Source organism: Ranitomeya variabilis, chromosome 2, assembly GCF_051348905.1.
Source record: "Ranitomeya variabilis isolate aRanVar5 chromosome 2, aRanVar5.hap1, whole genome shotgun sequence".
In the NCBI taxonomy this organism is placed as follows: Eukaryota; Metazoa; Chordata; class Amphibia; order Anura; family Dendrobatidae; genus Ranitomeya; species Ranitomeya variabilis.
In genome coordinates this window covers 1070008892-1070027653 of record NC_135233.1, presented here as the reverse complement: position 1 = coordinate 1070027653, position 18762 = coordinate 1070008892, and the positions used below count along the sequence as shown (strand labels likewise).

At 42.8% G+C, this 18762-nt stretch overlaps 1 protein-coding gene across 2 annotated transcripts in view; it reads left to right on the top strand.

Moving 5' to 3' along the window:
- The window catches only part of RUNX2 (RUNX family transcription factor 2), a 66978-nt gene that overhangs the window by 17762 nt on the left and 30454 nt on the right, over positions 1–18762 (top strand). For both annotated transcript variants that reach the window (XM_077291573.1, XM_077291572.1), the window contains exon 3: positions 2593–2697. In XM_077291573.1, coding sequence (XP_077147688.1) covers positions 2593–2697 — 105 coding nt within the window. The remainder of the gene's footprint in view (positions 1–2592; positions 2698–18762) is intronic.

Here is an 18762-nt window from a genome sequence, read left to right as displayed (position 1 = left end):
TTTTTTGCCCATGCCATGGATCACCCATAACTTTTATTTTAAGGGGAGAAGGTATGGACCCTTTCTGTTTTTTTCCCATGCCATGGGTCGGCCACCCATACCTGTAATTTTAAGGGGGGTAGGTAAAGAGTCTTTCTGGTTTTTGCCCATGCCATGGGTCACCCGTACCTATCAGCACTCATTATAAATACAGTCTTGTAATAACAATAGTCCTATAGACAGTGAATGGAGTCATGGCACACATGAGCATCCACTGCTTTCTTACATCTGGGCACTTTAGCCCTCTGTTTTCAGAATCAGTGGGGGTCTCAGTGAAGGGAACCTCCAGTGATCACCAAGTCATCACCTATCGGAGGTCCAGAAGACATTTTTTAACATCTGTCAGACAAATAGAAGGCTATGGGAATTTAAAGGGGACCTATCATAAAGTCAGAAGCGACCAGTTTTTGCTCTTATTTCATTCCCCCCTCATCTCCTGAATAATTAATCTTTAGTTTGATTTAAATCTGCCATTTGGTTCCAGAGATATGGGCCCTTTTATTTGGTGCTAATTTGTATGGTCTTTTTAAGGAGGCGTGGCTCACATGGTAATTATGGAGAACAGTCTAAAGACACGCCCCCATGATCATGTGAGCCACGCCCCCTTACAAAGACTATAAAAATGAGAACTAAATAAAAAGACCCATATCTCTGGACCCGTATGTCGGATTAAAAAAAAATAAAAAACGGAATACTCAGATGAGCAACGGGAATAATATAAGAGCAAAAACTGGACACTTTTGTCCTGGTGACAGGTCCTCCTTAAAGTTGCAAAGTTTGATATTTTAAGCCTAAATTGATTGATTTTTGTTACATTTTCGCACTGTAACTTGAGGCGGTGAGGACTAACGAAGTATGAAGCGTGAGGATTTCATATCTCAAGTACTCCTAGGAGTGCTGACAATGTGCTGGACGCTGACAGCAGACGCAGCGGGAGCAGAAGTATCCCCATACATGTGTTATGATGACGGTTTGTTGAGTCACCGCTTACCGCCCACATCTTCCTCTACTAAAACAGTTTGCAGAAGTTTCTCTCACTGGAGAAAAAAAAAACCCGCCATACATTTAACAGATTACAACCGTCATGGCTCCTGGCGTGCAGACTCCTTACTGATCCCAGATTATTATCAGGCAGTATTTCCTATGGAGGAATGTACTGTATAATGAATGGAGGAAGCGCCATGACTCTGTGTCAGTAAATTTACCGACAGGTGAAATTTGTAATGACGCTATCATCCATCATTCATCTTCATTCACCTTTTCTAATAACTAAAGGTGAAGGGCAACTTTAAGGGGACCATCGAGTCTGCCAGAGAAGATATTTGTTCCGGGGTGTTCTTTTTGGTCTAATATAAGGGGATAGTCCCCCATTTTGCGATGTCTAGAGGATATAGAGAGTGGCAGAGTTGTAAGGACAATCCCTTTAAGAATGGGTTCCTTATAATTTTCAAAAAATATTGGTAAGTGGGAAAATGAAAAAGGGGTCCTGGCTTATACTATCCGCATGTACACTTAAAGGGATTGTTCGGGAGTACGAAAAAATACATTCTTTTTTTTCTTTTTAGAAACAGTGCCACTTTTATTTTGTCATCATTCACTTGAATGATGTCAATCTGTAGTACCAGGGATAGCCTACGGATAGAGGAGGCACTGTTTCTGTAAAAAAAAATGTGCAATTTCAGGCAATATACCTAGAAGGGGTATCCCAATAGAAAGTTATTGCCTATCCTATGGGTAGGGGGTAACTTCTACCTACCAGGACTCCCCTTAAAGTTTTTTTGGTGTTAAAACAACTTTTTTGAATACTTGTAGGTTAGCTGTTGCTGTTGATGGAGCTTAATATTTACCATTTTTATTATTTACGGTATCTATTTTTTATATATTGATAAGTTAAGTGTAAATTATTCCCACGTCTTGCTGACAACAGGGCAACAATTTGCACTTAAAGGGGTTGTTCACCTTTAGGGACGCTTTTTTCCATACTTAAATGCATGTAATTGGGGCAAAAAATATATTTTTGCAATTGTTTCATAAAAAATGTGGCATTGTTTGCTTTCTATCTCCTCTAGGTTGCACTGGCTAATGCTGGCTACAGAATGAGTTAACTGAGAATCTGTCAGTGAGCCCGCCGCGACTATCTGAAGAGGAGTTTGTAACATTTTTTTTTAGTTCCTCTCAGCTCATTTATGACCACAGACCTGATCAAAGTTTAATATAGAGAGAAACGAAGAGCAAAAAAAAAAAGAAAAAATTGGTGCAAAAATTTTAATTGCAAAAATTCATTTATTTTTTTTAGCCTTCAATACATGCATTTAACTAAAAATTAATCAATAATTTATTCCACAACCCAAAACAATTGCAATAACAGATCTGTGAACATCAGTTTGTTGACAGTTTTTGCAGGAAGAAAAGCCAAACTGAATAATAAGTGGAAATAAATACTTTAAAGGGATATTCCGGCTACAAACACACACATGTGTAATATACTGTAATATTGGAATGTGGCACTATACAATCAGCGGTCAGCACTATAACCCCTATTCTCCATTGCAGGAAAGAGCTTTACATTGACCATTACTGTCTTTACCAACCCACCTCAAGTCGCCACCTACCACAGAGCCATAAAAGTGACGGTGGACGGGCCACGGGAACCAAGACGTAAGTCCCAGATCGCTCTGCTGTCATCTCAATGTAGACGTAACCTATGTAATAAGATTCTCCTTTGCTTGTTGTGTTTCCGGTATCATTTTAAAGTCTCTGCTTGCTGTCAGTGAATGGGATTATTCCTGTTTACGTGCAAAGTGTAGAAGCCAGACTTGACCGAGTTCTCGCTTTCACCCTAGCATTGTTTCTTAATACCCTGGACACAGCAAAATGGCTTGTTGCCCCTCCACCTCCACCTCAAACCCCCTTCATTCATTCTCAGCCCTGATTGCCTCTTCCTAATATATCCAGTGAAGCCAGTCCTTTGTGCATGAGTCTCTGTCGACGTAGCCGAGGATATTTCCATACACTGACAGCAAGCAGAGATCTTGGAAATAGAAAGGATTTGAACCACAAAGTATATGCGAAAGTTGCAGGACTCTTCATCATGATTATTATAAGAGTCAGACAAGATCCGAAATAATATCCTTCTTTAAAAAAAAACAAAAAACAGCGCCCCTTTTGTTTTTAGGCTGTGCCTGGTATTGCAGTTCACAAGCTTGGACAAGATTGGTGCTGTTCCTGATTTGACTATTTACAAACCCCTTTAAAGAAAGTGTCCCTATTTCTGAGGATTATTCCCTAATAATATGGGCATCTAAATTTTGGCGATCAACAGTTATCTATGCGAAACCTGTAAGTGTTCAGTTATTCTACACTGCCCCCACAGGCTAAATGAGGCATTACAGTCTTGATTATCTAATTTGGAAAGTGATAAATTGGTAATATTCCACAGTTCTGTGCAGATCGGTAGACATTGCCCAGGAGGTTAAATTGTACTCAGACTTGTTAAAAACACCAGCTAGGGATCAGCTGTAATCTCTGTAAAACCTGTAAGCGTTCAGTTATTCTACACTGCCCCCACAGGCTAAATGAGGCATTACAGTCTTGATTATCTAATTGGGAAAGTGATAAATTGGTAATACTCCACAGTTCTGTGCAGATCGGTAGACATTGCCCAGGAGGTTAAATTGTACTCAGACTTGTTAAAAACACCAGCTAAGGATCAGCTGTATTCTCTGTGAAACCTGTAAGTGTTCGGTTATTCTACACTGCCCCCACAGGCTAAATGAGGCATTACAGTCTTCATTATCTAATTGGGAAAGTGATAAATTGGTAATACTCCACAGTTCTGTGCAGATCGGTAGACATTGCCCAGGAGGTTAAATTGTACTCAGACTTGTTAAAAACACCAGCTAAGGATCAGCTGTAATCTCTGTAAAACCTGTAAGTGTTCAGTTATTCTACACTGCCCCCACAGGCTAAATGAGGCATTACAGTCTTGATTATCTAATTGGGAAAGTGATAAATTGGTAATATTCCGCAGTTCTGTGCAGATCGGTAGATATTACCCAGGAGATTAAATTGTACTCAGACTTGTTAAAAACACCAGCTAAGGATCAGCTGTAATCTCTGTAAAACCTGTAAGTGTTCGGTTATTCTACACTGCCCCCACAGGCTAAATGAGGCATTACAGTCTTGATTATCTAATTGGGAAAGTGATAAATTGGTAATATTCCGCAGTTCTGTGCAGATCGGTAGATATTACCCAGGAGATTAAATTGTACTCAGACTTGTTAAAAACACCAGCTAAGGATCAGCTGTAATCTCTGTAAAACCTGTAAGTGTTCGGTTATTCTACACTGCCCCCACAGGCTAAATGAGGCATTACAGTCTTGTTTTTTAAATCTGGGAAGTGATACATTTGTAATGCTGAAGAGTACTGTACAGATCGATAGACATTACCCAGGAGATTGTACCCAGACTTGTTAAAAACACCAGCTGGCGATCAGCTGTAATTTCTACGAAACCTGTAAGTGTTCAATTATTCTGCACTGCCCCCACAGGCTAAATGAGGCATTACAGTATTGTTTTTTTAAATCTGGGAAGTGATAAACTGGTAATACTCAAGGGTATTGTACAGATCGAAAGACATTACCCAGGAGCTTAAATTGTACCCAGACCTGTAAAAAACACCACATTTATAGCAATCGTCTGATAGCGGAAATAATAGCTTCATATGCAGAATTAGGAGCAATTACCGCGGTTGGATGCAGCTAAATGAACCGGGCTTCCTTACATTCGTCTAGTGATGTTTCAGTGAAATCTCCCCGGATTGACACCGTGCAGCCCCCGTGTACAGCAGATAGCAGATTACAGAGTGTCAGAGTGACTCTTTAAGGTCGAATGCCCAGATTCTGCGAGAAATATTTATATTCTGTTGATAAGATGGGAAAATGTTATGAAAGAGAATCATTTATGCCAGACAGATAAACGGAAGGAGAAGGAATAGTTCTCAGTGTCCAGTAGTGAGGATGCAGATGTGAGAAGTTCAGGCCAGTTTGGGAAACTTTGAGCCCAATATCTCATTTGCATTTTTTTTATGTCACTTTTCTTTTTTTTTGCTTTGTGGCATTTGATGACATTTTTTGGTCCTAATAATTTGCACAGCAGGGGGTTCAGTGGATGATGTGCAAATTAAAAAATGTATTTTTGTCTTTTTTTGTGACTTTGTAGCTCCGAAAAGTCGATTATTCAGCAAATATGTTGCAAAATATTTGCCCAAAAAGCGTCAAATGTACATAAACCTGCGCCAGTTTGGGTACTATAAGATAAAAATGATTGTGACTTGATTATTCCAAAGTTGCACTGATAAATTGGTCACAAAAGTCTGGAAGCTCCAAACCCCGACCACGATGATGAACCTAAAAAAAAAATCAAGAAAACAGACAAACACATAAAAAATATCCTTAAAAAAAAGTGAGAGCTAAAAGAATAATAAGGCGCAAATAAAAAATAGGAAAAACACCAAAGATGAGACAAAAATCTAAACGAATGCAATAAGAAATTTGTCCCTTTGTGTCAAAGTCCCCTGTGTGAATGAAATGTCACTGAGCATGTGCGACCAACACTAATTGATCAGTGGTCGCCCATGCTCAGTAAAGCTTCTTTCATACCGAGGACTTTGGGAGGCCTGTTCTTGGGAGCTGCGCTCATAAACATGTCGGAGAGGTGATATATGTTATGTGAGAACCCTTATAAGTGGTTAAGTGCTTTCTATTTTGGAGCTTTCCTGTAGGGGTTCGGAAATATTGGAAGGCACACTTGACAACATTTTAGAAAAGTTTTGCATAACTAGGTCCCACCCATTTCCTGTCCCGCGAGGTCAGTCTGATGAAGGGACTTCTGGCTGGGCGCTTTATTAGTAGATGGTAAGCAAACCAGAAAAGGGGCAGCATACCTGAGGGTCTTGTCACCAGTCTCTCATATAAGGTAGTGATAGCTGGGAACTAGTGATGGCTCCTCCCGATGTTGGATAAGATTTCGAAGGGCAGTTGTGGGGGCCTATGGGATGCTGTGTTATTATCACAGTGGCTCCAGTATTTTATGGAGGTTGTGTTCGCCTATTCAATCACAGAATTTGTGGCAGAAAGGATATGTATATCAGCAGGGTATCAAGAAATAATTATGAGATGGAGCATGACGACGACACAATGTTTATTTGTAGTCTGTGACCACGGAGACACATAGGTCTGATAGGAGCTGTACACAGAAAACAGCAGGAGGTTTTTTAATCAACGCTGCTCGCAAAGCTGTTTTGTTTCTTATCTCAAATGCTTCGGAACGCTAAAAAATAATGTAGAAAAGGGTAAAGCCTTCAAAAGGATAAATGTGATGGTTTAGTGAGTAGGGCACTGAGGGGGTTGGACACTGCATTGAGCAGGGGCTTGGACATGATGACCCTGGAGGTCTCTTCCACTTCTACCATTCTATGATTCTACGTGCAATAAAGCTTAAAGGGGCTGGGTGACTGCTTATATTGATAATTAAAGGGAACCTGTCATGTACCCAAATGCTATTAACCTGAAGATATAGGGATAGGATAATATGCAGGTTAATAGTGCTACAAAACTGCCTTACTGAAAGCCTAGAAAATAAACTGCTGGCTCTCAGTCATAGAGGTGTGGCCAGTGTGGCTACAGTCACTGCTCAGTACTCAGTGAGCGGCAGCTGGAAGCAAGCCTTGGCACCTTGACAGCTTAAATCATTGCCGAGCCAACTGTCAAGTCAGTGTTCACAGCAACTGATCATTGTGTGATTGTAGCTGGCTGACTGAAAGCCAGCAGGTTTCGGCTGCGCCTCTATGACTTAAAGCTGTAGGGTGTCGGCCGAATCCTCTATGACTGAAAGCTGGCGCGTGTCATCCGTGCCTCTATGACTGAAAGGTGGCATCTCCTGGGAGAAATAAATTTAATTTCTTCTCGGTAGCCCCTCTTTCAGTAAGTAAATTTCCAACATGGCCCCAAAGTATCTCAGGTCTTTAAAAGTATTCATCTGAAGAATAGATAGCGCGTTACTCATCAAGTCGGTTAAAAGTAAAGTCCTTAATTCCATCCTTTGGGACATGGGCTGGGTATGCAGGGAGACGGAGGAGCGCAGGGAGAAAGTGTATTCATCCTTTCATATGGGCCAAATAGACTTCTGAGCCCCTAAGCGCTACGGCCTAACCCCTGCACCTATCATAGTTACATCATTGACTGATACATTGTAACAAATTGAAGCAAAAAGTATTTTACAAAGTTTTATAACTTTTCTTCTTATATAGTCGTTAAAGGGGTTGTATCACTTTCAGTATTAATGAGCGCACCGCTACCACTTTCAGTCTTCATGAGTGCACCACTTCTATACCTCCGGGCTTTCTGCTTGTCCACTCCTAATGATTGACCACTCAGGCCTCCGATGCTGTTCCTTTTCTATGCATTGCTTATATAGCGCCATCATATTGTGCAGCACTTTACAGAGATTATCATCACTGCCCAATGGGGCTCACAATATAAAGTCCCTATCAGTATGTCTTTGGAGCGCCCAGAGGAAACCCACAGAAACACGGGGAGAACATGCAAACTCCTTGCAGACGTTGTCCTTGGTGGGATTTGAACCCAGGACCCCTGCGCTGCAAAGTAACAGTGCTAACCACTGAGCCACCGTGCTGCCCCATCTTCCAAGAAAACTGCTCGCAAAAGTGCACCTTGCCTAGGAAACCGGCCACTTCTGAGGTGGCCAGTAACCTTGGCAATGAGGTGTAAACTATAGTCTTAAAAATTCCTTGGTTCTTTAGAAAGGAGGAGATTTTTAATAAGAGGAAAATTACCAAGTTGCTTGTTTTTTTTTTTGTACAAACATTTTGCTATTTCAACCATTTATCGTGTTGATCCGACTTGCAAAAGAATGCAAAACTTTTCAGAATATAAATCCAGCGCTGGAGATCCACCTTCAGAGGATGGGCCGTAGATCTGTCCACTGCGGGAGATACTCATTTTTTTCTTGACAGACAGAGGAACTGAAAACATGCGTGAACTCCCTGGACATCTACATCCCAGATGAGAAAGATGAGAGACCGGATTTCCGATGGCTTCCCCATGGCATAAAACCAAGGGGAGGGCGACCGTGGGATGATTCACACACTCGGGGACCAGAAGCACCAGAAGTCCTCCCAAATACAGATCATAGAGGACGACTTCCTGTGTGACGCGGCCACTCAAGCCCTATGGTCCGCGGGTAAAAAGCAATGCATCGATCCTCAGCTCCACATTATTCTTTTTATTGCTCCGATGCATCTAAATTAGGAAAATTAAACAAATTTGATTGAAAATCCCCTACCGTTTTATGTATGCAGCTACAATGCAACAATCTAAGTGTCTCCATAATACCAGACTACCAGCAAACTTTGTGCAATAACTGGCTATAATGTGATTCCCCTTTAATATTGAATGTGGTATTACAGATTCTGCCCCATTCACTTCAATGGAACTGAACTGCAGTACCAGACACAACCTGAAGACGGAGGGGTGGCGCTGTTTTTGGGGAAAAAAAAAGTTTTGAAAAAGAAGTTATCCATGTTTTTCCCATTGTAGACAACTTCTTTAAGTTTGACATTTTGCCATGACTGATATTGTAGATGTGTTTCGTTTTCCTGCAGCGCCTCCGCAGGGTACATGAGGCATTACACATCTCCTGTTTGAGTGATGTGTGGCCATGCTTTTACTCCCAAAGCTAAGGGACCCCTTAAAGCTTGTGTAGAGGTGGAAGGGCAGTGTGGCTGGCACTTTGCAGGCAGTGGACATTCCCTAGGAGAGTGTGCACACAGTGTCTGCCCTCCAGGAGAGTGTGCACACAGTGTCTGCCCTCCAGGAGAGTGTGCACACAGTGTCTGCCCTCCAGGAGAGTGTGCACACAGTGTCTGCCCTCCAGGAGAGTGTGCACACAGTGTCTGCCCTCCAGCCTCCTCGGGGTCTCAGGACTCATCATTCAGGCTGCTGTTTTCTCCGTTTCACTGTCAGGGGCTCGGCTGTTGTCCAGGCAGGAAATGACACATCAAGAGGCATTTTTATTGAGCAACCTTCTGAGAAAACTGCTGCAAGGATACACAGGCTGTTTACACATTCCTGCAGGGCTGCAGGGGGCATGGCGGAGCAAGACACATGTACACGACCCCCGAGTCCTGTCCATTGTCCCCCCAACCACAGAGAAGACATATCAGCCCCATTACTACATAATACAAAATATACATAATGCACAATATACATAGCATATATAATATACAACTTACAGTGCATATAATACACAATGTACATAAGATATATACAACGTACAACACATATAATACACAATATACATAAGATAAATCATATACAGTGTACAGTACATATAATACACAATATACATAAGATATATAATATACAAAGTACAGTACCTCTAATGTATGCTTTATCTTCCTGTACCCCGAGTGTCAGTGTCATTATCCTGTACCCCGAGTGTCAGTGTCATTATCCTGTACCCCGAGTGTCAGTGTCATTATCCTGTACCCCCAGTGTCAGTGTCATTATCCTGTACCCCCAGTGTCAGTGTCATTATTCTGTACCCCGAGTGTCAGCGTCATTATCCTGTACCCCCAGTGTCAGCGTCATTACCCTGTACCCCGAGTGTCAGCGTCCTTATCCTGTACCCCAAGTGTCAGTGTCATTATCCTGTACCCCCAGTGTCAGTGTCATTATCCTGTACCCCCAGTGTCAGTGTCATTATCCTGTACCCCGAGTGTCAGCGTCATTATCCTGTACCCCGAGTGTCAGTGTCATTATCCTGTACCCCGAGTGTCAGTGTCATTATCCTGTACCCCAGTGTCAGTGTCATTATCCTGTACCCCCAGTGTCAGTGTCATTATCCTGTACCCCCAGTGTCAGTGTCATTATCCTGTACCCCGAGTGTCAGTGTCATTATCCTGTACCCCCAGTGTCAGTGTCATTATCCTGTATCCCAAGTGTCAGTGTCATTATCCTGTACCCCGAGTGTCAGTGTCATTATCCTGTACCCCCAGTGTCAGCGTCATTATCCTGTACCCCGAGTGTCAGTGTCATTATCCTGTACCCCGAGTGTCAGTGTCATTATCCTGTACCCCGAGTGTCAGTGTCATTATCCTGTACCCCGAGTGTCAGTGTCATTATCCTGTACCCCGAGTGTCAGTGTCATTATCCTGTACCCCAGTGTCAGTGTCATTATCCTGTACCCCCAGTGTCAGTGTCATTATCCTGTACCCCCAGTGTCAGTGTCATTATCCTGTACCCCGAGTGTCAGTGTCATTATCCTGTACCCCGAGTGTCAGTGTCATTATCCTGTACCCCGAGTGTCAGTGTCATTATCCTGTACCCCGAGTGTCAGTGTCATTATCCTGTACCCCAGTGTCAGTGTCATTATCCTGTACCCCCAGTGTCAGTGTCATTATCCTGTACCCCCAGTGTCAGTGTCATTATCCTGTACCCCGAGTGTCAGTGTCATTATCCTGTACCCCAAGTGTCAGTGTCACTATCCTGTACCCCGAGTGTCAGTGTCATTATCCTGTACCCCGAGTGTCAGTGTCATTATCCTGTACCCCCAGTGTCAGTGTCATTATCCTGTACCCCCAGTGTCAGTGTCATTATCCTGTACCCCGAGTGTCAGTGTCATTATCCTGTACCCCAAGTGTCAGTGTCACTATCCTGTACCCCGAGTGTCAGTGTCATTATCCTGTACCCCGAGTGTCAGTGTCATTATCCTGTACCCCAGTGTCAGTGTCATTATCCTGTACCCCGAGTGTCAGTGTCATTATCCTGTACCCCGAGTGTCAGTGTCATTATCCTGTACCCCGAGTGTCAGTGTCATTATCCTGTACCCCGAGTGTCAGTGTCATTATCCTGTACCCCAGTGTCAGTGTCATTATCCTGTACCCCCAGTGTCAGTGTCATTATCCTGTACCCCCAGTGTCAGTGTCATTATCCTGTACCCCGAGTGTCAGTGTCATTATCCTGTACCCCAAGTGTCAGTGTCACTATCCTGTACCCCGAGTGTCAGTGTCATTATCCTGTACCCCCAGTGTCAGTGTCATTATCCTGTACCCCGAGTGTCAGTGTCATTATCCTGTACCCCAGTGTCAGTGTCATTATCCTGTACCCCCAGTGTCAGTGTCATTATCCTGTACCCCCAGTGTCAGTGTCATTATCCTGTACCCCGAGTGTCAGTGTCATTATCCTGTACCCCAAGTGTCAGTGTCATTATCCTGTACCCCGAGTGTCAGTGTCATTATCCTGTACCCCCAGTGTCAGTGTCATTATCCTGTACCCCCAGTGTCAGTGTCATTATCCTGTACCCCGAGTGTCAGTGTCATCATCCTGTACCCCGAGTGTCAGTGTCATCATCCTGTACCCCGAGTGTCAGTGTCATCATCCTGTACCCCGAGTGTCAGTGTCATCATCCTGTACCCCGAGTGTCAGCGTCATTATCCTGTACCCCCAGTGTCAGTGTCATTATCCTGTACCCCCAGTGTCAGTGTCATTATCCTGTACCCCGAGTGTCAGTGTCATTATCCTGTACCCCCAGTGTCAGTGTCATTATCCTGTACCCCGAGTGTCAGTGTCATTATCCTGTACCCCCAGTGTCAGTGTCATTATCCTGTACCCCCAGTGTCAGTGTCATTATCCTGTACCCCCAGTGTCAGTGTCATTATCCTGCACCCCAAGTGTCAGTGTCATTATCCTGTACCCCGAGTGTCCGTGTCATTATCCTGTACCCCGAGTGTCCGTGTCATTATCCTGTACCCCGAGTGTCCGTGTCATTATCCTGTACCCCCAGTGTCAGTGTCATTATCCTGTACCCCGAGTGTCAGTGTCATTATCCTGCACCCCAAGTGTCAGTGTCATTATCCTGTACCCCCAGTGTCATTATCCTGTACCCTGAGTGTCAGTGTCATTATCCTGTACCCCCAGTGTCAGTGTCATTATCCTGTACCCCCAGTGTCAGTGTCATTATCCTGTACCCCGAGTGTCAGTGTCATTATCCTGTACCCCCAGTGTCAGTGTCATTATCCTGTACCCCCAGTGTCAGTGTCATTATCCTGCACCCCAAGTGTCAGTGTCATTATCCTGTACCCCCAGTGTCATTATCCTGTACCCCGAGTGTCAGTGTCATTATCCTGTACCCCCAGTGTCAGTGTCATTATCCTGTACCTCGAGTGTCAGTGTCATTATCCTGCACCCCCAGTGTCATTATCCTGTACCCCGAGTGTCAGTGTCATTATCCTGTACCCCCAGTGTCAGTGTCATTATTCTGTACCCCCAGTGTCAGTGTCATTATCCTGTACCCCCAGTGTCAGCGTCATTATCCTGTACCCCGAGTGTCAGCGTCATTATCCTGCACCCCAAGTGTCAGTGTCATTATCCTGTACCCCCAGTGTCATTATCCTGTACCCCGAGTGTCAGTGTCATTATCCTGTACCCCCAGTGTCAGTGTCATTATCCTGCACCCCAAGTGTCAGTGTCACTATCCTGTACCCCCAGTGTCAGTGTCATTATCCTGTACCCCGAGTGTCAGTGTCATTATCCTGTACCCCGAGTGTCAGTGTCACTATCCTGTACCCCCAGTGTCAGTGTCATTATCCTGTACCCCCAGTGTCAGTGTCATTATCCTGTACCCCGAGTGTCAGTGTCATTATCCTGTACCCCCAGTGTCAGTGTCATTATCCTGTACCCCGAGTGTCAGTGTCATTGTCCTGTACCCCCAGTGTCAGTGTCATTATCCTGTACCCCAAGTGTCAGTGTCATTATCCTGTACCCCCAGTGTCAGTGTCATTATCCTGTACCCCCAGTGTCAGTGTCATTATCCTGTACCCCTAGTGTTAGTGTCATTATCCTGTACCCCGAGTGTCAGTGTCATTATCATGTACCCCCAGTGTCAGTGTCATTATCCTGTACCCCGAGTGTCAGTGTCATTATCCTGTACCCCCAGTGTCAGTGTCATTATCCTGGCAGGTAGATCAGGCCAGTCGGCTGCAGCCCCACTGGCCAAGGATATACTGTTTTGTCTCTTCATTATTTTCTATATTTTATTCTGTGTTTTTTGTTGTCCTCATATTTAACTCCAGAGCAGCTTCATAGAGGGGACAGGAGGGGGACTGGAAGCGAGGAGGACAGGAAACAGCTGCCCGGGAGGAATGACTCCAGGCATTGAGTAATACCAGAGCGAAGACATACAATGCTGGGGATAGTTGTTCTATACAGCACTTGCTACATCTATCTATCTATCTATCTATCTATCTATCTATCTATCTATCTATCTATCTATCTATCTATCTATCTATCTACAGTGGGGGAAATAAGTATTTGATCCCTTGCTGGTTTTGTAAGTTTGCCCACTGACAAAGACATGAACAGTCTATAATTTTAAGGGTAGGTTAATATTAACACTGAGAGATAGAATATCAAAAATAAAATCCAGAAAATCACATTGTATAAATTATATAAATTTATTTGCATTTTACAGTGAAAAATAAGTACTCTATTTGATCCCTCTGGTAAACAGGACTTAATACTTGGTGGCAAAACCCTTGTTGGCAAGCACAGCAGTCAGACATTTTTTGTAGTTGATGATGAGGTTTGCGCACATGTGAGGAGGAATTTTGGTCCACTCCTCTCTGCAGATCATCTCTAAATCATTAAGATTTTTATTTTATTTTATTTCCAAATTCTTCAAAATGGCTCAAGTGCAAAATTTAATGCACAATCCCAAATGCTCCTTGCCTTTCTCGTTAAGCTTTCACGCTACTTTCAAAGATTGGACAAAATTTACAGGCATACATACATTCACTGCAGGAGTGTGGGGGGGCTGGGAGACTGAAATAAATTTGTGCAAAAAATGTTGCATCTTTTTAAAAATTGATGAATCTTCCAAAACTATCTGGAAACTCCAATATGGCTCCCTGAGGCAACGAGCACAAGGGATCCCATTTTTAGGGCATGTGGATAGAGGACGTCCTTTGATCACTTACGATTGCCGTAGAGGTGTTTTCCTGCGAAACCCAACAGTGATATGTGATCGCAATCAGCTCTCATCGACGTTATAGTATTTTTTTGGGTGAGACAATAATGAATCTGTCATTCTTATTCTGTATCTGAGCCCCATCTTTGTACACACTCCATCTTTTAGATGCCGGCGTTCCCGCATTGTTTTTGGAGCTGAAGACGCTTCAGGGAAAACACTTTTTCAGTTGTTTCTTTGGACATCATTTGCGTTGGCTTTGCCGATTGTGTTTTTATTTTTTAAATTCCATATATAACATAGGGGCAGCTCCCAAGCAGAAGCCACCAAAATGGTCAGGTCACTTCTTTTAGCCACTTCACGGCTTTCGAAGCTAAAGGAAAGGACTAGAGGTTGTACACATGCGCATCAAGTCATTTCGACTTTGCCGTGCACTATGTTCAGTTTTTTGGGTGTTTTTTTTTTGTGCTTTTTCAGGTGAAAATTGTTGTGTGCACACACGGTAAGAAGGCCAAAAAGGACAAGTCCCAGCTTTTCTCTACCTTGACATTTCCCCTTTAATGACAGGGTATAAATATATCTTCTTGGAAAAGAAAAAGCAGGCTGCCAACACAACTGTTCCAAACGCATCCATTGCAAATCATCCAGATCGTGACCCTCTATATCGGCCCAGCCGCGGGAAATTATCCACCGGGACGTCCTGCATTCTGGACCTCGACAATGTGCAGTGTCTGCACTGGAAATTATTTTGTAAATGATTTTTTGGCAGATAAGTCGTGTTGAGTTTGGCATACGCCGACTCCGGGGACAAAGCAAAATGAATAACTGGGGAAGATCTGTGAGCCCAAAGGTGGGCTGGTAATTCCTCACGTCACCAAGTAGCAATTTAATGCGGATATCTCATTGCAAAGAAAATGACTATTTTGATAATATGGTTTAAAGAAAATGTCGAAAGTCGTAATTGTTTTGAAGGAAAAGCAGAGAGGAAATCAGTACCACACATAAATCTCCGGATTGTGCAAGACGCGGTCCTGATTGTAATTTACTGTGGTCTTGGCTTTCAACACCGCGCTCTAGATATGGAAGCGAGTCTGTGGTTGGATCATGAACGGTACTTGACCATTAACACCGCTGGATACTGGGAAGCTGCAACCAGTTAGCTCCCGCCTGCCATATTAATGCCTGCTTTGTATATCTACAAACAGTTATGTAAAAAAAAAATTAATGTTGCATATTTATCATGCTAAATGCACCAGAGTTCTGGCATAATTTGTGCAAAAAAACTATCTTTCATGACTGAAGCCATATTTATTATGTGATTTAGACACTTTTCACAACTTACCATACAAAGGGGCATGGCCTTTCTGAAACGATCGTGGACTAATGTGCTCGACATTTCACCAAAAATACGTGTCAAAATTTTGACAAAAAATTCTAGCACAGGGTAAGACAATTAATAGGCAGTGTAAACTTAAAGAAGATAATCTTAACCCCAATCCCGACATGGCGGTTTTCCGTTTTTGTATTTTCATTTTTTTCTTCCCTTTTGTCCAAGAGTCATCACTTCTTTATTTTTCAGTCCATATTGCAGTACGAGGAGTTGTTGAAGTACAGCATTCATTTTACCATTAAACATACTGGAAATTAAGTAAAAAAAAATCCCAAATGCAGTGAAACTGGGACCCCCCCCCCACACACAATTTGTCAATTGTTTTTGGGGTTTTGTTTTTATGGTGGGAGAAATTACCTGAAAATATGATTTTCCACATCTGTACGGTTACAGTAATGCCAAACTTATATATATATATTTTTTTCCTGTTGAGAAAAAAAATTCAGAAATTTGCTAAAAATTAATTTTTGTTTGTGTAGAGACCTGTAACATTTTCATTTTTCAGTCATTGGACTTGTTTGAGGGCTTATTTTGTGCACGTGCTTGGAAGATTGAAGTGGTGATTTATGCTGCCGCTTAAGTATTCTCAATAAAAACCCAAAGGATGTGGCATAAGAAGGACAATGCGGTTTATTCTCAACCCATTTCGAAGTTGGACTAATTGCGGTTCTCCGGATGAAGAAGTTAGTCCAACTTCAAGACGCGTTTTAAAATAAACCACATTGTTCTTCTTTTACCGCGTCCTTTGAATTTTTATTGGGAATACCTCATCGGCAGTGCAGATCACCCATCCGATCCTCCATGCTCGTGCTATACACAGCAGATTTTCTTGTCCTGAGAGTGCTGCAACAGCAGACCTTCCCTTAATTCGTCAGTTGTGGGTTGCACAACTTCAAAAAGTGAGCAGTTACGTGTTCATTCACTGTTTACTTTTTATACAGGATAAAACCCTATTGTTCTGTTTACCTAGGGCTTTTTGTTTTTTTTCCTGCATCTTCATCCCCCTCCTCCCCATTATTTTTTACTACATTACTGCAAATAGCCTTTGAGGACAATTGGATTTAGAACTTTTTGAAAATTGCACAAAGATCCAATAGACATGAAAAGGTTTGTTCAAAGCTTTAACTATTATCGTGCACCATAGGAGCCCCCTGTCAATAGTATATGGAGGTGTGACCAGGAGAATTTTTGGTAGTTTTGTGTCATGGCTTCATATGTGGTCTCATGAGACTGTACGCATGGCCATTGAGTTGTAAGCTTCTTCCTTTATGGTCCATATTGAGGATTTCTGTATTGTGCGGGTGCTTATTGTGCATTGGTCCCTACTGGGACTTTTTGAAGGTGGCCATCCATCAGTTTGTAAACCCCTGATCAGTCTTTACCTACGAATGCTCATTTTTGAACAAATCTTTAATATAATCTGTAAACATTTTGTGACCATACACATATTGCAATAGTATACGGTAATTACTTTTAGCAGGTCCGTTTTAGTATCCACAGGGTTTATTTTTCACCACAACTTTTTGCTTCTTTTGACCATCAGGAGAGAAATAGTTAAGCTGAATCTCTGTAGACATGGGAAATCAGACGTGATCTGGAGCACAGTTTGTCAATTACACCACGTCGCGCAGTTTCTTAGTACTCGAAACCTCAAAACCACCACGGAGAATTCGCCCAGAATCCATCACTGACATTAGTGTCGCATCGAGCCAAAAAGTAAAACGAGGAGGCAGGAGAGGGCACATAGTGAAGGAAGTGGATCAGAGGGGTAGCGGAACCGGAGATGTTTGATAGGAGACATGTCGCCCTCGGTGGGCAGACCACTGTGAAATCTGCTTTTGACCAGGGTTTATAAGATTGATAAAACCAAGTATCTTGTGATTAACGAGAGATTCTGACTTATCATTATTCATTTTTAAAATGTAAAACCTGTTTTTTTTTTATAACATCTGAACCGTAATTTTTTTTTCCTGAAAAATTGAGAAAACCCTATTTATTGGCCCCTGAAGTTAGGAGCAGATATTGTGGTTGAACTGAGACCTCAAGTATGAGGACTGATTAGGCCTTTATCATATACATGTTTAAATAAAGATAGATATAGATTAGATAAATAGATAGATAGATAGATAGATAGATAGATAGATAATAGCTTGATAGATTAAAGGGAACCTGTCGCCCCCAAAATGGAAGGTGAGCTAAGCCCACCGACATCAGGGGCTTATCTACAGCATTCTGGAATGCTGTAGATAAGCTCCCGATGTATCCTAAAAGATGAGAAAAAGAGGTTAGATTATACTCACCCAGGGGCGGTCCCGGTACGATGGGCGTCGGGGTCCGGGGCCTCCCATCTTCTTACGATGCCGTCCTCTTCTTGTCTTCACGCGTACTTTGTCTGCCCTGTTGAGGGCCGGGAAAGGTCAGAGAGGCCCGGCGCCTGCGCACTGCAGTACTTTGCTCTGCCCTCTACAGGGCAGTCAAAGTACGCCTCTGCCGGAGCCGCAGCGTGAAGACAAGAAGAGGATGTCATCTGATGAAGATAGGAGGCGCCGGACCGGACCGCGATACCCATCGGACCAGACCGGGACCGCCCCTGGGTGAGTATAATCTAACCTCTTTTTCTCATCTTTTAGGATACATCGGGGGCTTATCTACAGCATTACAGAATGCTGGGCAACCAATAGAGAACAAAAGCACCAAAAGAGCCAAAATAATATAAAAGTAACAGCTTTATTAATTAAAAAATAGCATAACAATTAGTAAAACAATAGAGATCACAGGGAAATGACAAAGGACTCACCAAAAGGAGTGGCAAAGCAGTACCCAACAGGCAATCAATAGTTAGTAATTAATAAACAAATGGTCAGCTCCAAAAGTGCCAGTGCATTGTGCAGAAAATTCATAGGGATATAAATATATTTACCAATGTAAAAGATGCAGGAACACCAAAAGGTCTCATCACAAGGTTGCCAAAGTAAAACCTATAAGTAACAGGAGAGCATGACCCATAATAGTAATAAAAGATATAATTACCTGCGAGACCATGATGCCACCCACCCCGACGCGCGTTTCGGCCACGTGCCTTCTTTACGTGCCTACCCCCCCGGAAGAAGGCACGTGGCCGAACCTTCAAGGTTCTAGCAATTTTCCAGACCAACTGAACTTCATGTCTTATAGTAATGATGGACTGTTGTTTCTATTTGCTTAGTTGAGTGGTTTTTGTTTTATTCTGTCTGACATTAGTGGTGGAATAGGGCTCAGCACTGCATGGATCTATATAACAACATTGC